At 46.3% G+C, this 23,576-nt stretch overlaps 1 protein-coding gene across 1 annotated transcript in view; it reads right to left on the reverse strand.

Annotated features, from left to right (window-relative positions):
- LOC129010771 (P2X purinoceptor 7-like) overlaps positions 1-15,773 on the reverse strand; it is a 31,315-nt gene extending 15,542 nt beyond the window's left edge. Inside the window, exons 1-4 of the mRNA XM_054445267.1 lie at positions 15,731-15,773; positions 15,367-15,435; positions 8,867-8,953; positions 6,767-6,926 (exon numbers count right to left, since the gene is read on the reverse strand). Of these exons, the coding sequence (XP_054301242.1) occupies positions 6,767-6,926; positions 8,867-8,953; positions 15,367-15,435; positions 15,731-15,773 (359 nt within the window). The remainder of the gene's footprint in view (positions 1-6,766; positions 6,927-8,866; positions 8,954-15,366; positions 15,436-15,730) is intronic.
- Positions 15,774-23,576: the final 7,803 nt, after the last annotated feature.

A 23,576-nucleotide genomic window follows, 5' to 3' on the forward strand; every position in this document is an offset into this window, starting at 1 on the left:
TGGTGGTGCATGCCTGTAATCCCAGCTACTCGGGAGGCTGAAGCAAGAGAATTGCTTGAACCCAGGAGGCGGAGGTTGCAGTGAGCCAAGATCGTGCCATTTCACTTCAGCCTGGGCAGCAAGAGCAAAATTCTGTCTCAAAAAAAAAAAAAAAAAAAAAAATCGGGAGCAGAGGGGCCACGCTTGAGTTGGATTTACTTCTCCTGGTGTCTGGTGTCTCCCCTACCTCAGTGCTGGGCTCACTTCTATTCAGCTGGAGGAGGCCCAGACCCACAGGTGTGCGGCTACCCACTGGGAAACAGGTGTCCAGCCAGGAGCTCCATTTTAATAGCCACGAACTAGTACAGCAACACCATCTCCATGGCGACAGCCAGCCTGGGACCACAAATGACAACACAGGCTCACTGTTGGCCGTAGTGGAGGCTAACTGGGCAGAGGAGAAGCAGCAGCTGTGAGTGGAGTTTGTTCTCCTGTCCCTCTCTCAACCTTCCCTAGTCTGTGGCCATTGGAAAAGCTTCTGTGAGGACTGGTCTCCAGGGAAGAGGGAAATCTTCCCAACACAATGCAACCATCTTTTATTCCTTTGCTTTCAATCTTCCCATGGTTTCTCAACTCACTCGGAATAAAATCTAAAGAATTCTCCTAGGTGGTGCCATCGTAAGCAGCTTGGTTTAAGCAATAGCTTGGTGGTCACAGAAACCAAATAGTAGTTAAGTACCAAGGTGAGCTGGCAGCCTCCGTGGGCCAAGTCGCACATCCCAAATGAGCAGGGCTTCTGGTGGGACTGAGGAAGGAACCAAGGTAAGAATAGGAGCGCAACAATTACCTAGATAGAGTCTCCACAGCCCAGACAAGCCAGGACTAGAGAAGTAGACTTCAGAAATCCCTGGAATTTCTGGCTTTTGGGAAGACCTTGTAACAGATCACTGTATTTTGTCTGCCTACCCTCTCCACTTCCTTTTCCCATTTTGTCTGGTAACAGGATCTTCCTTCCTAAGGAAAATCCACTGGATGTGGTTCAGTAGGGCTCACACTGCTCCGTCATCTTCTCGAACTCCAGACCTCAGGTGATCCACCCACCTCGGCCTCTCAAAGTACTAGGATTACAGCCGTGAGCCACTGCACCCGGCCGGCTCAGTCATCTTCCTCCTATTTCCTGCCACAGGAGCCAGCACGTGACCCAGACTGGCCAGTGGGATGACACCTTGGCCCAGGCGGTGATTGGTTCAGGGATGGATATGTAATTCACATCCAACCAATCAGAGTCTTTCCCTGGACTTTCCTAACAGAGCATCAGGAAAGACTTGTTTGCTCCTCTGAGGTTGCTAAGAAGAGAATGTAAGGATTTCTTGCTACAGAGAGAGCTGTTCAAGAAGGAAGCCAAAGGCCGGGTGCAGTGGCTCATGCCTGTAATCCCAGCACTTTGGGAGAGTGAGGCAGGCGGATCACCTGAGGTCGGGAGTTTGAGACCAGCCTGACCAACATGGTTAAACCCCGTCTCTACTAAAAATACAAAAAATTAGCTGGGCGTGGTGGGGCATGCCAGCTACTCAGGAGGCTGAGGCAGGAGAATCGTTTGAACCCGGGAGGCAGAGGTTGTGGCGAGCCAAGATCGCGCCATTGCACTCCAGCCTAGGCAACAAGAGGGAAACTCCGTCTCAAAAAAAAAAAAGAAGAAGGAAGCCAAATAGAAGCAAATAGAACCAAGACGTAGGGAGAGAGATCCTCCCTGATGACATAGTGTGAACCCTTATCTTCATCCATGTCCAAGGATAGCACCATCTCTTCAACTGCCCAGTTACATGATTCAATAAATTTCCCTTTGAGGCTTTGTGGTTAACGTAAGTTGGGTTTCTGTCACTTACTGCCCAAACAATCCTGGCTAACATAGAACTGCTTAGCATCCTATCTACATAAACCTGCAACACTAACTCCTCTTGTAGCTGCATCCCTGCCTCTGACTCCAGATCTGAACTTGGTTGTGAGAATAGAAGAAGCTGGACAGCTTCTTGTTTAATTTCCCCCATAACCAGTCCCCAATTTCTATCCCAGTTTCAGTAACTGAGGCCCTGTCTCCTTATTCTGGCTCTTCATCCTTCCAGCCCCAGTAGGGACAGCTGGCCAAAACCTGTCACTTGCTACTGTATCCTGAACATTGCTCTAGCCTGTCTGGATTGCCACCTATGGTCCACACCAGTCCTACTTGGTGCAAACTACTTCCACCAATTCCTACGCCCCATTGGTATACCCGCTACACAGATGGCTAAGTCATGGTTACATAAACTTAAGGCTTCACACTGCAACTTAAGGCAGCATTTCTCAAGCTGTGTACTGTGAGACTCCATTTGGTGAGATGATAATAGATAGTCCATTAACAAAGAGGAAAAAAGCAAACTGGCAATAGCTTTTTCTTCAATTTTATATTTTAAAATATAAACTGTGGAGAAACATTTTACATGGAGGTTATCTTCTCAAGACGGCACTTCAGATAAAAATCATGGCTCATCACCAGGCACGGTGCTGCACGCCTGTAATCCCAGCATTTTGGGAGGCCAAGGTGGGCGGATCACGAGGTCAGGAGATCGTGACCATCCTGGCTAACATAGTGAAACCCCGTCTCTACTAAAAATACAAAAAATTAGCTGGGCATGGTGGCGGGCGCCTGTAGTCCCAGCTACCCGGGAGGCTGAGACAGGAGAATGACCTGAACCCGGGAGGTGGAGCTTGCAATGAGCCGAGATCACACCACCGCACTCCAGCCTGGGCGACAGAGCGAGACTCCGTCTCAAAACAAACAAACAAACAAAACCATGGCTTATCAAAATTGCCTTTTAAACCCTTAAATTGTCCACGTAGCACAGCAAACAACTCCTTCTTCCCAGTGGGTCCACTGGAGCCAATTTCTAGCTCCGGAAAAAGTTGCTGTTTTTACAGTTTTGCTCCAGGTGAAGGTGAAGGAATTGGCTTATTTTAGGGGTCATGTGGCTGAAAATTAAGTACCTAGATTCAAAGGCAGAGCAGCAAGATACTCACTCTGTGAGAAGCACATGAGAACAGAGAATGATGGAGGGAACCCCAGATGCAAGTATCCCATCTCACACTTACTCCAGGGAACCCAGTTGCTGAATAATTGTACTAGTTATATTATTCTCTCTCTCCATGTCCCCATGGAACATGTATAACTGAATTTGAGGGAGTTAAATACATGCAAGTTATGATTTTATCACGTGAAAGAAAAATATTCATCATTATAAGGTGTTCTCATAGTAATGTTTTTATATATACAATAATCTGCTTTTAAAAAATTGTAGGCTGAGCACGGTGGCTCACACTGTAATCCCAGCACTTTGGGAGGCCAAGATGGATGGATCGCTTGAGCTTGGGAGTTCAAGACCAGCCTGGACAACATGGTGAAACCCCATCTCTACCAAAAATACAAAAAAATTAGCTGGGCGTGGTGGTTCCAGCTACTCAGGAGGTTGAGGTGGGAAGACTGCTTGAACCTGGGAAGCAGAGCTTGCAGTGAGCCAAGATCATGCCACTGCACTCCAGCCTAGGTGACAGAGTAAGACCCCATCTCAAAAAAGAAAAAGAAAAAGAAAATAAAAGAAATTGTAGGCCAGGAACACTGGTTCACACCTATAATCCCAGCACTTTGGGAGGCCAAGGTAGGAGGATTGCCTGAGCCCAGGAGTTTGAGACCAGCCTGGGCAACATAAGGAAAGCCCTGTCTCTACAAAAACAATAAAAAATTAGCCAGGCGTCATGGTATGTGCCTATGGTCCCAGCTACTTGGGAGGATGAGGCAGGAGGATCACATGAGCCTGAGAAGTTGAGGCTGCAGTGAGCTGTGATCACGCCACTGCACTCCAGCCTAGTTGACATAGTAAGACCCTCTCTCACTTTTTAGAGAAAAAGTAAGAAAGAAAGAAATTGTATGCTGGGCCAGGAATGTCAGGAAGTCCCATCACCTGCTACATGGAATTATGACATGTAATCTCTGTATTAATGCAGAAGGGGGCATTTACTAATTATGCTCTTTTCCATTGGTCCTATGATAGCTGGTCTAAGTAATATGTCTTGTTTTCGATTTCAGCATGTTTTGTTTTGTTTTTGTTTTTGTTTTTGAGATGGAGTCTTGCTCTGTCATTCAGGCTGGAATGAAGTGGCATGATCTCAGCTCACTGCAACCTCCACCTCCCGGATTCAAGCAATTCTTGTGCCTCAGCCTACCGAGTAGCTGGAATTATAGACACACACTACCACGCCCAACTAGCTTTTGTATTTTTAGTAAAGATGGAGTTCCACCATGTTGGCCAGGCTGGTCTCAAACTCCTGACCTCAGGTGATTTGCCTGCCTTGGCCTCACAAAGTGCTGGGATTACAGGCATGAGCCACCATGCCCAGCCCAGTGTATATGTTTATCATTCAATATTTGTTGGGTAGTAAAAATAGGAATCAAATAATGATAATCCTAATGATAGCATTATTAAAAATAAAAACTAACACTTAATAAGGGCTTGCTATGTGCCATATATTTCTTGAACAACTTTGCATTTATTAGTTCATTTAATATTCCTAACAATTCTCCCCATTTTACACATGAGGAAACCAAGGCTCAAAGAGGTGAAGGATTTTAGAATCCACATTTCCAGATCTCAAATTCCAAACTTGGACATGGTTACTTTGAGGGTCAAAGGAGAGGATGTATATAAAAATACATATCTGTATTTTGTATACGAATATATATATAAAATACATTCAAAAAGATTATTTTAAAAAATGGATTCCAGTTATGGAGCTCTTATTCTATGTCAATCATCATGATAAGGGCTTCTCATGCCTTTTTTTTGTTTAATTGTCACAACCCTATGAACAGTTGCAGAAACAGAGGCTCAGAGAAGTTAGTAACTTGGCCAAGAAGACACAGCCAGTATTATAAAATAAGTTGCCTTGACTCTTAGTAAACTACACTGCCACCCTCTACAGATATAGGTTGTCATCATCATCATCATCATCATCATCATCACCATCATCACAGAGAATAAGAGGCAGTCACTCTTAGGGAAATGCAAATCAGAACCACAATGAACTACCACTGCACACCCACTAGCATGGCTATAATTAAAAAGACAGACAATAACAAGAGTTGGTGAGGATGTGGAGAAACTGGATCCCTCATACTCTGCTAGTGGGAATGTAAAACGGTGCAGCTGCTGTGAAATTCAGCTCCACAGTTCCTCCAAGGGTGAAACATAGTTAACATATGACCCAGCAATTCCACTCTTAGGTACATATTCAAGAGAAATGAGAATATATATCCACATAAAACCTTGTGCACAATGTTTATGGAAGCATTATTCGTGATAGCCAAAAAAGAGAAACAACCGAAATGTCCATCAGTGGATGAATGGATACATAAAATTGTTCCATCCATGCAACGGAATATTACTCAGCCATAAAAAGGAATGAAGTATCAGCCAGGTATGGTGGCTCACGCCTGTAATCCTAATACTTCGGGAGGCTGAGGTGCGAGGATTGCATGAGTCCTGGAGTTTGAGACCAACCTGGGCAACATAGTGAGACCCCAAATCTAAAAAAAAAAAAAAAAAGTAATGAAGTATCAACATGTTACAACAGCTACAACATGGATGAGCACCGAAAACACGCTAAGTGAAAAAAAAGCCAGCCACAAAGGACCACATATTGTGTGAGTCCATTTACATGAAATGTCCAGAATAGGCAAATCCATAGAGGCAGAAAGCAGATTCATGGGTGGGAAGGAGGGGGAATGGTGTTGGAAATGATGGCAAAGGAGTGTGGGGTTTTTTTTTTTTTTTGAGTTGATGAAAATATTCTCAAATTGATTGTGGGGATGCTTGCACAACTCTGTGAATAATCTGAAAACCATTAAATTGTACCCTTAAATGGTGAATTGCGTGGTGTACTGTTTCTTTTAGAAAAAACAAAAACCGGCCGGGCGCGGTGGCTCACGCCTGTAATCCCAGCACTTTGGAAGGCTGAGGCAGGTGGATCACATGAGGTCAGGAATTCTAGACCAGCCTGGCCAACATGGTGAAACCCCGTTTCTACTAAAAATACAAAAATTAGCTGGGCTTGGTGGCAGGCACCTGTAATCCCAGCTACTTGGTGGTGGGGGAGGATAGTGTGTGGGCAGGCCGAGGCAGGCAAATCTCCTGAACCCAGGAGGCTGAGGTTGCAGTGAGCCAAGATCACACTGTCACATTCCAGCCTGGGGTACAAGAGCGAGACTTCATCTCAAAAAAAAAAAAAAAAAGAAAAGAAAAGAAAAAGAAAAAAACAAAAGGCAGGGCCTTCCCGATGTTGGTGACCTGAAGTTAAAATACGTTTATAAACCTGGTCCTATTCTTCCCAAGCATGGTGACTCAAATGCCAGCCTGATCGCCAGGAGTGCCCTGAGATCCTTGCCTCCTCCCTGGGAATCCAGGATGTTGCCCTGTGCTTTCCCACCTTCCCCAGGCACACCCTGCCTTGCTCTCCCTGGCGGGCCTGGAGTAGATCAGAAATGAATCCTGCTCGCCTTCCACGGCTTCTCTCTGCTGCAGCCTGGCACCGTTTCCTCTTGCCTGATGCTGCTTCCTCCCTCCCACCCAGTTTGCTGTGAAAGCACGTCCAAATTTGAAAACCATGTGAGATTCAGAATGTGCACCTGAAGCTGCCCCCTGGGGCTTTCTGTGCTGTCAACCACTGCAGAGATCTGGGGTCCTCCCTGCATCCCACTTACCTAACGTAGGAAAAGACGATCACGTGGAAGAACTTAATGGTGCCATAATTCATGCTTTGGATCCGGGTGGCTTTGTTTGTCTCGTACAGGAAAACATCACTGCAGCTGCAGCAGGTTGGCACGGTGACAGGCTCCCTCCCTGCGCGGGGCTGGACCAGGGCTCAACTCTCCCAGATGGGGCCACAGCAAGACCCCTCCCAGTAACTGCAAAATGAAACATACTGATTTTTAGCGGGAGCCTTTAACTTTGAGCTCTTCCAATGACTGTGGAGTGGCGGCGGGCCCTGGCAGTTGCCCCAGACGTGACTGCGATAAACAAGAAGGGCCAAGTCCTAAGGGCCTGGTTGGCAGATGACCTCGCCCCAGCTGGCCTCCCCCAGATGCCTACACAAAGATGGTATTCAGAGGATGGGCATTTTTAGAATTCCCCCTTTTCCCCCTTTCCTTTCGTTGTTTTGGACTCATTTCTGTTGGGAAAAGGGGGCAGCCTTGCAAATGTCACAAGACCCAGAGCTTCCATTGTACCTCAGAAAAGGGCTGAGAACTTTCTATTGCCTCAAGCCCCACTCAGAGATTGATTCATTCATTTCTACAACCCTTTATTCAGCCCCTGATGTATAGGAGCTCTGGGTAAATAAAGGTCTCCCCTTCTTCTTCTACCAGCCCTTATCATATTCTGGTCTGCAGTTACCAGCCCTTATCATATTCTGGTCTGCAGTTGGTGGGGAAAATCAGATTTGCAGGAGTGGGGATGCTAGGGGTGGAGGGGTTTTATTTATCTGCAGAATCTTTCTTGCTTGACCCTCTGAGTTACTCTCCACCCTGCTCTGTGTCCCGGAAGTTCGACCCATGACCTAGATCAATCAGCCCAAGATCACCAGGGACCAAGTGGCAGCCCAACAAAGCTAGGTTTATTGATCTATTCCGTGAGGGACACCACCCACCAGATGAGCCTCAGGACATCACCAAACAGCGGAAGACAGCGATTTATTACAGGATTCCGAGGAAAGTGGAGTTTAGATAAAATCTAAATGAAGTCATGTTTTGATAGACTCAAAGCAAAGCAGGCTTGTACAAAGCAGTCAACCTCAAATCTGGATTGCAAAGTGGACCCAGGGCCCTGTTTTCTTGGAAGCAACAAAGCTAAGATAAATGTCAAATGTGTCCAGAAACTCTTTATCTGAATCTCTGCTCCTAAGTTGTAAATTGAGGCTGCTTCTCTGTGTCAAGATGACTTAGATCCTCCAGGCAAAATTGGAATATTTCAGTCTTAGTCACGTAATTTCAAACAGCAAACTTTCTGATGGTCTGTGATTTTAAAGGACAATGTTTCAGCAGTCACTCAAAGATGGGGGTGGGGTAATATTATAACTTTACAGCTACAAAGAAACATTGTTTCCTGTTATCTTTGCAGCCGACTTGATCCATTTCTGTTACTCCAGTCTGCTAAGTGGCCAGGTAGATTTTTACTTTTCCAGTCTGAGCTAATTTGTACATTCCCACCCACACTAACTGTATTAGGGCCCCCCCTCCCCTATCCCCCCTCCCCCAACGCCCCCCCCGACCCCCGACCTCTGGCTTCCAGTTCAGGAGACTGGAGAGCAGTGAGGATGGACGTGACTCCAGGCCCTACTCTTCTCAGTTGCATATAGGCGGGGCCTCTGGGCACCACTCCCTCCTTTAGTCCTGGGAGTGGTAAGGGTTCCCCACTCTTGCCAGCCCCAGGCAGTTCACTATCCCTTATTGCTTTTTCTTTACTTTTCCTTTCTTTTCTTTTTTTGAGACGCAGTGTCGCTCTGTCGCCCAGGCTGGAGTGCAGTGGCGTGATGTCGGCTCACTGCAAGCTCCGTCTCCCGGTTCATGCCGTTCTCCCGCCTCAGCCTCCCAAGTAGCTGGGACTACAGGCGTCCACCACCATGCCCGGCTAATTTTGTTTTTATATTTTCAGTAGAGATGGGGTTTCTCCATGTTAGCCAGGATGGTCTTGATCTCCTGACCTTGTGATCTGTCCACCTCGGCCTCCCAAAGTGCTGGGATTACAGGCGTGAGCCACCGCGCCCCCACCACCACCTTATTGTTTTTTCTTAACTCTGCCCACACCTTTGTAAATGGTCCCATCATTAGTTACCCCACTTGAGTATACCATTGCTTTCCCACCAGGAATCTGAGTAATACAGTCATCTTCATCTGTAAAAAGAGAAGATTCACAGGTAAAGCCTGATGCTTAGAACATTGGCCTGGCCGTGCAGGGTGGCTCACACCTGTAATCCCAGCACTTTGGGAGGCCAAGATGAGCAGATCACTTGAGGTCAGGAGTTCCAGACCAGCCTGGCCAACATGAAAACCCCATCTCTACTGAAAACACAAAAATTAGCCAGACGTGGTGTCAGGCACCTGTAATCCCAGCTACTCGGGAGGCTGAGGGAAGAGACTTACTTGAACCCAGGAGGCAGAGGTTGCAGTGAGCCGACATCACGCCACTGCACTCCAGCCAGGGCAACAGCAAAACTCCCTCTAAAAAAAAAAAAAAAAAAAAAAAAAAAACATTGGCTGTAGGGGACTAATGGCCTGACTTCCAATCCTGGTTTCCTGGTTTCACATCTTACCAGCTCTGTGACCTTGGACAGCTCTGTTCATTTTATTCATTCACTCATTCATTCATTCATTCCCAAGAGCACCAGGAATAGTGGATATAGCAGTGGACAGGCAGACAAGTCAAATGTCCATCCACTGACAAATGAATCCACAAAAAGGGGTCTGTCCATAAAAGGGAATATTATTCATCCTTAAAAAGGAATGAAGCACTGACCCATGCTTCAACATGGATGAGCCTTTAAAACATTACACTAAGTGAAATAAGCCAAATGCAAAAGGACACCTTTTTTTTTTTTTTTTTTTTTGAGATGGAGTCTCACTCTGTCGCCAGGCTGGAGTGTAGTGGCGCAATCTCAGCTCACTGCAACCTCCGCTGCCCGGGTTCAAGTGATTCTCCTCCCTCAGCCTCCTGAGTAGCAGGGACTACAGGCGTGCACCCCCACACCCAGCTAATTTCTGTATTTTTAGTAGAAACGGGGCTTCACATGTTGGCCAGGATGGTCACAATCTCTTGACTTCGTGATCTGCCCTCCTCGGCCTCCCAAAGTGCTGGAATTACAGGCGTGAGCCACCATGCCTGGCCAGGATACTTCTTTTATGACTCTATTTATAGGAAATGTCCAGAATGGGCAAATCACTTCAGCGTTGCTCTTGCTACCACTCTAAGACGTCCATTTTCTTGTCTTTTGTTTGTTTGTTTGTTTGTGACGGAGTCTCATTCTGTCGCCCAGGCTGGAGTGCAGTGGCATGATCTCAGCTTACTGCCATCTCTGCCTCCTGGGTTCAAGAGATTCTCCTACCCCAGCCTCCCAAGCAGCTGAGATTACAGGCACACACCAGCATGCCCGGCTAATTTTTGTATTTTTAGTAGAGACAAGGTTTCACCATGTTGGCCAGGCTGATCTCAAACTCCTGACCTCAAACGATCTGCCCATCTCGGCCTACCAAAGTGCTGGGATTACAGGTGTGAGCCACTGCGCCTGGCCTATTTGTCTTTCTGCTGAACTCTTGCACTGATCCCTCATGCTCTCCCCTCTCTACTCCTTCAGCCCTTGTCCTCTATTTCACAATTGCCACCTCCACCACTCCATGGATTCTGTTCTCAGCGAGGTTACCAAAGACTTCTCAGTAGCCAGACTTCGCTGATATATTTTATTCCTTATTTTACTTGATCTCTTGGATGCATTCAACACCACTGACCACTTTCTGCTTCTTGGAGCAGTTTTTTCCCTTGGTTTCCATGACTCTCCTGGGTCCCATGTTCTCCTGGTTTCTCATTTGTACCTCTACAACTCTTTATTTTATCTTTCTTTTTTAAAAATAATTTAATTTATTTATTTTAGAGACTGGGTCTTGCTCTGTCACCCAGGCTGGAGCACAGTGGCATGATCATAGCTCACTGCCGCCTCAAACTTCTGGGCTCCAGCGATCCTCCTGCCACAGCCTCCTGAATAGCTGGGACCACAGGCACATGCCACCAAGCCTGGCTATTTTTTTTTTTAAATTTTGTAGAGATAGGGTCTTGCTATGTTACCCAGGCTGGTCTCAAACTCCTGGCCTCAAGTGATCCTCCTGCCTCAGCCTCCCAAAGTACTGGGATTACAGGCATGAGCCACTGCATCTGACCTTTGTCTTAACTTTCTCTGGCTCTCTTCTCCCTGTGAATTTCAGTTCCAACAAATTGTCTCTCAGCACTTTTTATGTTCCTATCAGGATAGGACAGGTAATGCTCAAATAAGAAAGCACTCTCAGAGTCTCATGGCTTATAACAGTGATGATTTAATTCTCACCCACACTACATGTCCATCATGGATCTCCCAGAAGGCTCTTCTCTCTGTAGTCACTCAGAGATCAAGGCTAACGGAACAGCCACTGTCTTTAACTCTTTAATGAGAACTATGGAGAGTCTCACAGTAGCAATTCAATGTTCTGACCTCGTGATGGAAAGAATATAAAGTTACCAAAAAAAAAAAAAAAAAAGCTCTGACCTAGAAATGCACTCACTTCTACTCATTACTCATTGGTCAAAACTAATCACTTAGTCCTACCCAACCACTAGGGAACCAGGAAATGCAATTCCCGCATATTATCCCCCATGTATCCAGAAACTGCAGAAGCAGAAATATTTGGTGAACAGCGCTAATGACTATTGCATCTTCTCTCTGGGAAATTTCATCCACACACATTGTTTTAAGAATAATCAAATGCTAAATGCGAAGCAGGTGGGAGGAGGGGGTATATATATATATATATATATATATATATATATATAATATGTTTAATTATGCATGGAATATAACTGGAAACAGGATCTACTGTATAATTTGCAAGGCCCAGTGCAAAATGAAAATGTGAAGTCCCTTATTTAAAAGTTAAACATTTCAAAATGGTGACAGCAAAGCGTTAAACAAATTCAGATTCCTTCTAAGTGTGGGTCCCTATATGACTGCACAGGTCCCATGCCCATAAAGCTAGCATGTCTGGAAGGATATACAAGGTGGTCTCCAGGAAGGGAGCTGGGGCTGGGGGAATTAGTCGGTGTTTGACGATTTATTTATCACCCTGCTTGTATCTGAATTTTTTCTACCATATGCGTTCATTACTTTTTTTTTTTGAGACAGTTTCACTCTTGTTGCCCAGGCTGGAGTGCCATGGTGTGATCTAGGCTCACTGCAACCTCTGCCTCCTGGGTTCAAGAGATTCTCCTGCCTCAGCCTCCTGAGTAGCTGGGATTACAGGCATGCGCCACCACACCCGGCTAATTTTTTGTATTTTTAGTGGAGACAGGGTTTCTCCATGTTGGTCAGGCTGGTCTCGAACTCCCGACCTCAGGTAAGCCACTGCGCCTGGCCTGCGTTCATTACTTTTTAAATCACCGAACGCTAAATCTGTATCTCCAGACCATATCTGAATTCTGTGCATAGTCTACGAACCTATGAACCTATATATCCCACAGACACTTCAAGTCACATCTTCAAAATGAAACCTTTCCCACAAAATAGTGCAAGTAAGGACTAATGAGAGGAGAGAGTGGAGACAGGCATGGACTATTTTTTCTATAGGCTTGGCTAGGAGGAAAAAGAGAGGTAAGAGGCCAGGTGCTGTGGCTCACGCCTGTAATCCTAGCACTTTGGGAGGCCGAGGCGGGTGGATCATCTGAGATCAGGAGTTCAAGACCAGCCTGGCCAACATGGCAAAACCTGTCTCTACTAAAAATACAAAAATTAGCCGGGTGTGATGGCGCCCGCCTGTAACCCCAGCTACTCGGAAGGGTGAGATAGAAGAATCACTTGAACCTAGGAGGTGAAAGTTGCACTGAGCCAAGATCGCGCCACTGCACTCCAGCCTGGGTGACAGAGCGAGACTCCGTCTAAAAAAAGAAAGAAAGAGAGGTAAGAATGGTCTTTAATGGAGTCATGGGAAAATGTGTGTGTGTTGCAAGGATGTAGAGAAAATGGAACCATTTGAGCCATTCAAAGATTTTGATAGACTAAGTGGGATGTTGAGAATGGTGGTCTCTGTTTCTTTGTGGAGTAGGAAGCCACGTGTGAAGAAATGGGGATTGGGGATTGAATGGTGGATTTCTTAGTCGTGTGTGTATGTGTTTACAATTTACAGAAAATCAGGTGACATTCTTCAGCAGAAAAGGGAGGTTTTTCTGAGGAAACACTTATCTCACAGAGCTCAAGTGCAGGAAATGTGGCCCAACCTCATGAGAACCTATTAATAGAATCAGAAAATAAACTGTTCTGAGCTGAAGTTGCTCTTTCAGTCTGAAGCTGCGTGGGCCCGCCTCTGTTTGTCTCTCTGTGCGCCCATTGTGAGCCTCAGTAAACAGTAGATTCCTCTGTTTCTCCCAGGGCACGTGGTCCAACGCTGCCTTCAAGGTTAGGTGTCCACAGTTCGAGTGCAAGCCCAGATCCATTACCCAGTTCCGGAATTCAAGGGGAACGATTGGCCTATTTATCCCCAGTCCAATCAGCTATGGCTGTGGGCGGGGCCACAAACAAACATGGCGTCAAACGCTGACGTTCATGAGGGGAGAAGAGAGGGAGAAAGGAGGAAGAAGAAAAGGAAGGAGCAAGAGAGAGAGAGAGAGAGAGAAAGAAGAGAGAGAGCTCTCAGAGAATAGCGGCTGGGGGACTGCTGATTAAATACCCCAATTCCCTCAGGTGGGACAGCACTGAGGCATGTCTAGGCAGTCTCCAGAGGGCCCTAGTGGGACAGAGCCCAGATGCCCACAGCCGTGACCTACCCTTCCTTTTTTAATTCCACCCCGCTCCGCTCCCACCCCTGAGATGGAATCTCGCTCTGTCGCCCAGGTTGCAGTGCAGCGGCGCCATCTCGGCTCACTGCAACCTTCCCCTCTCGGGTTCAAACGATTCTCCTGCCTCAGCCTCCCCGAGTAGGTGGGATTACAGGCGCCCTCCACCACGCCCAGCTAATTTTTGTATTTTTAGTAGAGACAGGGTTTCACTATGTTGGCCAGGCTGGTCACGAACTCCTGACCTCAAGTGATCCAACCACCTCAACCTCCCAAAGTGCTGGAATTACAGGCGTGAGCCGCCACGCCTAGTCGTGACCTCCTTTTTAGTGCTTCCTGTGTCGACTGCCTTCCCTTCCCTGCCTCCCTTCCCCATGCCTCTTCCTGGGTCACCTCCCAACAGACTACATTCACCTGAACCTCGTCCAGCCGTTATGTGCTGTTGTTAAGGAGTCTGTCTAGAATTTTCCCTGAGAGCAATAAGTGGGTTTATAAACAACGGTGTGGCATGATCTCATTTGCAACTCAGAGCACTCTGGCTGCACCCTGGAAAATGGGCGGAAAGGGCAGGAGTGGAGCCAGGGTCCTACCAGGGAGAGGGTACAGTGACATGGAGGGGGGCTGAAGACAGCTCCCTAAAGGACACCAACATCAAGGAGACCAGCTGAGGCACTAGGGAGGAGAGGAAGACCAGGAGACAGTGAGTATCCAGAGGCCACGGGATGAACACTTCACAAATAAGCCGGTGGCCAAGGAGATATTAAGAGCGATGGTAAAGCTGTGTAATTAAAGCCCCTCTAGTAAGGGACCTGAGAGATAAATTACTGGAACAGAATGGAGTCAAGTATTAAACACGAAGATAGGTGGAGGCCGGGTGTGATGGCTCACACCTGTAATCCCAGCACTTTGGGCAGCCAAAGCAGCAGGATTGCTTGAGCCCAGGAGTTCAAGATCATCCTGGGCAACAGAGGGAGACCCTGTCTCTACAAGATATAAAAATAAATCAGCCAGTGGTGGTGCATGCCTGTGGTCTCAACCACTGGGGAGGCTGAGGTGGGAGGATCACTTGAGCCCGGAAGGTCAAGGCTGCAGTGAGCCATGTTCATGCCACTGCACTCCAGCCTGGGCAACAGAGTGAGACCCTGTATGAAAAAAAAAAAAAAAGTAGGAACTTAGTGTGTGATAAAAGCATTTACATCAGGGGAGAAATAAATTCCTCCAAATAGGATCTTTAAACAATTGGCTACTCTTTTAGGGGAGGTCCGAGGGGAGAGGAAAATGTACTCAAACTTTACAGATTTGAAAAGGTGTGTAACTTTTCAAAATATAAAGTGATAGAACTGTCATGGGTAAACTGAGTCCTTTCCTTACTTTATATCAGTTGCAAAGAAAGAACACCCAAATTGGGAAAAAAAAAAAAAGGCCGGCTGGATTTATTCTCTGGCCAGAGAAGGAGAAGGGGTGACCTCTCACTCCAGAAACACCTCCTCCTCCCCAAGCTGTGGAAAGCTGGAGAATTTTAAAGAGTTAGATATGGGGTGGAAAGGTTTGTAAGTCTGTGTAGGGAGGAACTTTAGATGCGCAGGCACACCATAAACATGTCTCTTCATACAATGCATGGTCAGAAAATGGTAATTTTCTTCTATGGGTGGGGATTTTAGTATTATAATAATATGTTAATGATCTAAAGATAACAAGGGGTCCCTGATTCTGGTTTGCTCTGGTTTCCAGCAGGCCTTACCTTCCTCTGATAATTGGCGAAACATTTTGAAGCTCCCAGGGCATCTGGAGTCCTTGTAAACTAGCATACCTAGAGGTAAAGAGACTGAAAGAAACTGTTTAAGAAATGAAATAGAGCTTTTGCAGCTATCGACCACTTAAGAAAATAATGAATATTTAGCTGTTTTGCTCTCTCAGCTATTTCTCCAGGACTGCCCCAATAAGAGTCTCCAAAAGTGAGCAAAATCAGCTACACAAAATGGGACATGCAAGTTACCATTCTATTTGTATTGCACACATTTTGCATTAAAGATAGAAAATGCAAACAGATAACTGGACACCCTTTGAAATTACTCAACTGATGATGACACCTCACTCTCCTCTACCTGGCTGGTGTTCCATACTTCTTCTCACAGACTCTGTGAACATGTCCGTACCAGCGGGGCTTTGCAGCCACGATACAAGGCTTTTCTTCTTTTTTTCTTTTTTTTCTTGAGATGGAGTCTCGCTCTGTCGCCCAGACTGGAGTGCAGTGGCACAGTCTTGGCTCACTACAAGCTCCGCCTTCCAGGTTCACACCATTCTCCTGCCTCAGCCTCCTAAGTAGCTGGGACTACAGGCGCCCGCCACCATGCCCAGCTAATTTTTTTGTATTTTTAGTAGAGACGGGGTTTCACCGTGTTAGCCAGGATGGTCTCGATCTCCTGACCTCGTGATCCGTGCAAAGTGCTGGGATTACAGGCGTGAGCCACTGCACCCGGCCAAGGCTTTTCTTCTCTGTCCGGTGTGCAATGTTCCAGCCATGGTTCACTGTGGTTTCTTTCTTGATAACTGCCATGACTAAAACAACATGTCAAAGCAATATTATTTTCCTCTATATTTCTCCAGGGCTATTTGTCAGTGAATGTGCCTTTTTAACTCTCTCTTGCTTCCTTCTCATCACCTAATTCAGAATTCCTTTTCTTTTGAGACTGAGTTTTGTTCTTGTTGCACATGGGAGTGGAGTGCAATGTCTCAGCTCACTGCAACCCCCGCCTCCTGGGTTCAAGTGATTCTCCTGCCTCAGCCTCTCAAGTAGCTGGGATTATAGGAATGTGCCACCATGCCTGGCTAATTTTGTATTTTTAGTAGAAACGAGGTTTCTCCATGTTGGTCAGGCTGGTCTCGAACTCCCGACCTCAGGTGATCCGCCTGCCTCAGCCTCCCAAAATGCTGAGATTATAGGCATAAGCCACTGTGCCTGGCCCAGAATTCTTAAAATAAGTTGATCAAGAGTCTATTACCTAGTGATGTCAGAGGGTTAGCAGAAACCCCCGTGCCTTGGTATCTGAAAATGTTTTTCTTTTAGTTATGCTAAACTGGTGCTGCCTAATAGGGTGGCCACTCACCCCATGTGGCTACTTCAATTTAAATTAATTAAAATGAAATAAAATTTAAAATTCACTTCTTCAGTTGTACAAGCCGTATTTCAATAGCCAGATGTAGCTAATGGCTACCATATTGAACAGCAAAGACATACAGAACTTGCCTACTATTGTAGAAAGTTCAACTGGACAGTGCTACAACATCTGTGGGATAGAGGAAAAGGTGAGTTTAGTTGCAAATAAGCAAGTAAGGTAAGGGTAGTCCCAATCAGATGGCATCTATTTTGTGTGAAGTCTTGTGCTCATGCCCATAGTCCCAGCTACTTGGGAGGCAGAGGTGGGAGGATCACTTGAGGCCAGGATTTTGAGACCAGCCTGGACAACATAGCAAAATAAAAATAAAAAATATTTTCTTTTTCTTTTTTTTTGAGACACAGTTTCGCTCTTGTTGCCCAGGCTGGAGTGCAGTGGTGCGATCTCAACTTACTGCAACCTCTACCTCCCGGGTTCAAGGAATTCTTCTGCCTCAACTTCCCAAGTAGCTGGGATTATAGGCGTGTGCCAACATATTCAGCTACTTCTGTATTTTTAGTAGAGATGGGGTTTCACCATGTTGGCCAGGCTGGTCTTGAACTCTTGACCTCAAGTGATCCACCCGCCTCGGCCTTCCAAAGTGCTGGGATTACAGGCATGAGCCACGAGATGGAGTCTTGCTCTGTCGCCCAGCCTGGAGTGCAGTGGCATGATCTTGGCTCACTGCAACCTCCACCTCCTGGGTTCAAGAGATTCTCCTGCCTCAGCCTCCTTAGTAGCTGGGATTACAGGCGTGCACCACCACCCCCAGCTAATTTTTGTATTTTTTTTAGTAGAGACAGGGTTTCACCATGTTGGCCAGGCTGGTCTCGAACTCCTGAGTTCAACACAAATATTGAAATAGGAGGCAGGGTTGTCCCAGCCACTTGAGAGGCTGAGGTAGGAGGATCACCTTGAACTCGGAGGTCAAGACTGCAATAAGCCATGATTGTACCACTTCACCCCAGTCTGGGCAACGGAGTAAGACCCTGTCTCAAAAAAAAAAAAAGAAAAAGAAAGAAAGAGAAAAAGAAAAAGAAGGAAGGAAGGAAAGGAAGGAAGGAAGGAGGGAAAGAAAAGAAAAGAAAAGAAAAAGAAATAGGAGGCAGAGTTGTCTGATGAGAATGAGAGGGAAGGCAAGAGGGTGGGAAGTGGGATGAGTGTCGAGAAGATTCAAAATAGTTGCTATGGTGAATGGGAGGAGAGCGCCAACAGGGAAAACAGGAATTCCCGGGTGGTGGTAAGAATTAGAGACCATGAATTTGTTATTGCCAGCAGTCTAGGTGACAGATTATGGGAGCAACCTGGGGCCTTCCCACCAACAGGAACGGCCTTCCACCTCCACACCCAGCAACCCACCAGGACTTGCCAAGTGGTTCACATAATTTTAAGATATGTCATCATTGGTGTCTACTGTTTGTTATGGTGTCAACATGTGTTACTGGGACTGTAACTAGCCAGGCCCAAGATACAGGAGCAAAAGGCTGATTCTGTTGCTCTGCCCATAGATCACCCTTTCCTGGGACTTGCATCCCCTGTCAGGCCACAACACAGGGCAGAAAGCTTTTCTTTGTCCCCTGACTCAACTCAGCCACTGGGAATGACTTGGTTCACTCAGCTTAATTTGGATATACCTACCCTACCTTCTTATAAATGCTGGGTTTATTTAAACCTCAAGATCTCCCCTCTATTCCTCTCTACCCAAGCTGAATACCCATGCTATCCTTGGGAAATTCAAAAAATATCTGTTTCCTAGTCAAGATAGCTGGCCATTTTACATAACAACCCAGGTCTTCTGCAACCCTAAACAAAGGCTGGAGATAGATGAGGAAAACTAAGGCTCTCCTAATGGTGGATGGTAGAGAGACGTCTGAGGTTTCTGGAGGACTAAGGGCCTTTTGTCTTCTCCACCAGTCTAACCAGAACAGGTATAAAAACACGATGGAAGGAAATTTACATTGATCCAGGATTGGGCTTTTGCCACAAGTTGCAAATTATGTTATTTAGGGTGCGTTTGTCTGAAAGTAGCAGAATGCCTGACTCAAGCTGGCTTAAATATGAAATAAATGATTATTTCATGTACTAGGATATTCTGGGGGAAGATAAGCTTCAGAGTGGGTTGATTTAGTGGCTTGACAACATAGTCAAGGATCTGGGTTCTTTCTGTCTCTCTGTACTGCCACCCTTGTTGTTGGGTTCGTCCTCAGAAAGAAAGATAATCAATTCTTTTGTCTCTTTCATGGGAAAATCTTTCCCAGAGTCCCTTTCGCCCCACCTCACTCTACCCTCTAGTGCTAGAAGTGAGTCACATGCCTGTTCCTCTCCTGACAAAAGACAGGGAATGACCATGACCCGCTTGGACCAACCATCTGGGTTGGAATGGATGTCGGGGAGTCGTTCACAACATCCGTGCCTGGATATAGCAAAGATCATGGAATCTAGGCTGGATGGGAAAGGAATTGGAGGAAGGAGGGTCCTGACCGGGAGAAGGTGGAAGGGCCAAGGCATTCTGGAGTTCAAAGAACTGCTAAGCTGGAATGATCAAAAGAACAGAAGGTGCAAGCCTGTGATCAGAGAAATGTGAGACTTTAGAGGAAGATTTTTTCCGGGAGAAACTGAGGTCCAGGACATGGTCCAGGGAGATGGTGGCTAAAGCAGAGTGGAGGTGAAGGTCATTGGAATAAGAAGGGACAGGAGCTGAGGGGCCAGGAGTTCGGCCAGGTCCTGGGTCATTAAAGTCACCAGTATGGCAGTAGGAACTGGAGTGAGAAGGATAAGCCAGTTGCCAAAGCCCTCTGAGAATAAGGGTTGATTGGTTGGTTGATTGATTGATGAGTAGGCATCATCAAGAGAAGGCACAGAAAGAAGGTGGTAGAGCCAGATGCCAGCAGCTTCAGCACTTACTCAAGATAGAGGCCTATGGATCTAGTAATAGAGGTGTGGAGGACAGAGGACACCATGGGGTTGGGAGAAGGACCACCATTCCCTGGTAAGGGCTTCAAGGACTGTCAGGGAAGAGCCAGGGCTTACTTAGGGCAGGAAGTAGAGGGAACTGTTTGTGCAGAGGTCATGACCTTAAAAATAAAGAGTACGCCCCACTCTTCCTTTACGCCATCTCACAGGCTGGAATGAGAATCTGTAAGTGAGCCACCTTCGACCCAGAATTTGGGAACTCATACTCCCCACTTGCTAGTTGGTAATAGAAGCACGCTTGAAACAATCCTTCCCATGTGTCCATTAATCCCGAGAGCTTGTCAGTCTCAGGGGTGTAGCAGACACTCTTAGTTGCCCATTCAAAATTCATTCTAAGTGGGGCATGGGAGCTCATGCCTGAAATCCCAGCACTTTGGGAGGCAGGAGGATCCCTCGAGCCCAGGAGTTCAAGATCAGCCTGGGCAACATAGTGAGACCCCTTTTCTCTACAAAAAATAGAAAATATAGCCAAGTGGAGGGAGGGCGTGGTGGCTCATGCCTGTAATCCCAGCACTTTGGGAGGCTGAGGTAGGTGGATCACCTGAGGCCAGGAGTTTGAGACCAGCCTGGCCAACATGGCCAAACTCTGTCCCTACTAAAAATACAAAAAATTAGTTGGGTGTGGTGGTGGGCGCCTGTAATTCCAGCTACTCGGGAGGCTGAGGCAGGAGAATCGCTTGAACCCGGGAGTTCTAGACAGGTCTCACTATATCAGCCCAAGCTGATCTCGAACTCATGAGCTCAAGCAATCCTCCCATCTCAGCCTCCCAAAGTGCTGAGATTACAGGTTTGAGCCAGTAGGCCCAGCCCCTACATCTTTCTTTAGAAGCCCCACAACAAATTTCCTCTTGTGTTTCATAGCCATACACTTGTTTTCATATCCATTCACTGCAGAGGCTGCAGTGAGTCGAGATTGCACCATTGCACTCTAGCCTGGATGACAGAGCAAGACTCTATCTCAAAAAAAAAACAAAAAAGAAAAAGAAAAAGAAAAAATAGCCAGGTATGGTGGCGTGCGCCTACGGTCCCAGCTACTCTGGAAGCTGGGTGGCAGTTGGTGGGGAATCATTTGAGCCCAGGAGGTGGAGACTGCAGTGAGTGCTGAGTGAGACCCCCTCTATAAATAAATAAAGAAAGAAACAAACACACCATTCTATTTTCCTTGTTAACAGAATCCCCAATTTTATTCAGGTTTTAAATTCTTGAGAAAGACAACTTCATCCCCAATTCAGGAATATCATGTTAGTCCCATTCTACTTGTGGGTGACTGGTGTAGGAATGGGTATGAAAACAAGTGTATGGCTATGAAACACAAGAGGAAATGTGTTGTGGTGCTTCTAAAGAAAGACGTAGGCGCCGGGCTTACTGGCTCAAACCTGTAATCTCAGCACTTTGGGAGGCTGAGATGGGAGGATTGCTTGAGCTCAGGAGTTTGAGATCAGCCTGGGCTGATATAGTGAGACCTGTCTATAAAAAATTTTAAAATTAGCCAGGCGTGGTGGTGCATGCCTGTTGTCCCAGCTACTTGGGAGGCTGAGGTGGGAGGATCACTTGAGTGCAGGAGTCAAGGTTGCAATCAGCTATGAACACATCACTGCACTCCAGCCTGTGTGACAGACTGAGATCCTGTCAAGGAAGGAAGGAGGGAGGGACAGAGGAAAGGAAGGAAAGAAGGCAAGAAGGCAGGAAGGAAGGAAAGAAGGCAGGAGTCATTCCTAAGAAACAGATGCGAGAAGAGATGGTCTTTCTGAAATGACATGCTCTGGATGGCAGAGCAGAATGATGGTAAGAACTTGGTTTGAACAATTGAGTTAACTAATTCAGGAGCTACCCTACTTTGGGACTTCTTTTTTTGTTTTTTATTTTTATTTTTTGAGACAGAGTCTCGCCCTCTTGCCCAGGCCAGAGTGCAGCGGCACAATCTCGGCTCACTGGGGATAATGCTGCTATAAACATGGTTCTACAAATTCCTGTTCATGTTTCTGCTTTCGATTCTTTGGAGATACAGCCAGTAGTAGAATTGCTGAGTCTTGTGGTAATTCTATATTTAAGTTTTTGAGGAAACAAGGTTTTTTGGGGGTTTTTTTGAGACAGAGTCTAGCTCTGTCGCCCAGGCTGGAGTGCAGAGGCGTGATCTTGGCTCACTGCAACCTCTGCCTCCCAGGTTCAAGCGATTCTCATGCCTCAGCCTCCTGAGTAGCTGGGATTACAGGAGTGTGCTACCACACCTGGCTAATTTTTGTATTTTTGGTAGAGATGGGGTTTTGCCATGTTGACCAGGCTGGTCTCAAACTCCTGACCTTAAGCAATCTGTCCGCCTTGGCCTCCCAAAGTTCTGGGATTATAGATGTGAGCCACTGTGCCTGGCCAAGTTTTGTTTTTTCTTTTTTCTTCTTTTAACACAAAGAACATTTCTTGTGTGTTTTTATGTAATCTACCCAGATAACCACCTGTGCCTGACAGCATCTCCTTTTTAACCCAAAAGCTGAATACATCGCCCTTGGAAGGAGAAATACCTTCCTTGCATCAGCAAGTCACCATCTCTCTCGCTAAAGCAGAGATAAAAATTTTTAATTTAATTCCAACAGGGCATTTTGCTACAGAGCATGGAGAGGGGAAGCAGAGTAAAGTTATGCTGAATAGTTGGACATTTAGGACGTGAGACAAAAAGCAGAAGCAGAGAGACCAAGAGAAGGAAGAGAGGAACTGAATGTGGAACTTTGGCATGAAGATTCCCTAGAGTGGTCTTCAATAGAGAGTTCCTCCCTAGTCCTGGACTCCAGGAAACCTGACTCATTTATGACATCTCCTCTTGTTTTCTACGAGATCTCGTCTTCCGTATTTCTCTCTGAGCATCTGTATACTAAGCCCTCAGTGTGTGACTGTCTATTCCTCACAATCAAACGAACACAGCTAAAACACAATCTCATTCCCTCAGCCCCCACCAAACTGACAGCACCTTCATGTCAATGGTATTGACTCACTTGGGCCCATTCTGTTGACTCAGTGACGTGCCATTCATCAGAGTAGTTGTCTCGATCCAGCTGAAGAGCTCCAAGTCAAATGGAGAAGCCAATGGAATGGGTAGGAAGTGGGATTGTCACCAGGCTGGGGGATGGAGATGGTGACATGGGATAAAGTAGGTACAGCAAACAGGACAGAGGGCCAGAACTGACGGGCAGGTCAGGAGGATGAGCTCAGGATCTCTGAAGGCCCCAGGAAGAAGGAGTAGGGAGAGCACCTTGGCTCTGCCCACCTGCAGGAAGAGGAGAGGGGATGGTGGTAGAGTCTGTGATTGAAGATCTATGTACTTCTCCCTGCCCATGCATAGCTCTTACCAAAACTCCCTCTTTTCACTGGCCTTTTTATCCAGTCAAACCAAATTTCCCTTGGCTCTCACTCGCTCTCTCGCTTTTTTTCATACCCACCCCCATTTCTCTTATGCCTAGAACAGTCTCCCACTTAGCATCTGCCTGCCCAGTTCTTTGCCTTCCTTTACAACTCCACCTACCACTTAGCTTCTCTGATTAAGTGAAAGTTGAATAATTATACTTCTTTCCCCAAAACACATCTCTGAAATCCCAAACATCCCTGAGGTTGCGATCTGTGAGGAAAGGTCTCTGATTGACTAATTTTCATTAAGGGAATTCAATGAGATGACTAATTACAAGCACCACGCCTGGCACCTAATAATGTTTAGTGAACTGAAGCTATTAATTAACAATGATATGTCATTAATAATAATAAAATAGTAATAGGATATAAGCTCTTCGAAGACAAGGACAGTGGCTACTCTATGCCCAGGTTCAGTAATCCAATATTC

Source organism: Pongo pygmaeus, chromosome 10 (genome assembly GCF_028885625.2).
Source record: "Pongo pygmaeus isolate AG05252 chromosome 10, NHGRI_mPonPyg2-v2.0_pri, whole genome shotgun sequence".
Lineage (NCBI taxonomy): Eukaryota > Metazoa > Chordata > Mammalia > Primates > Hominidae > Pongo > Pongo pygmaeus.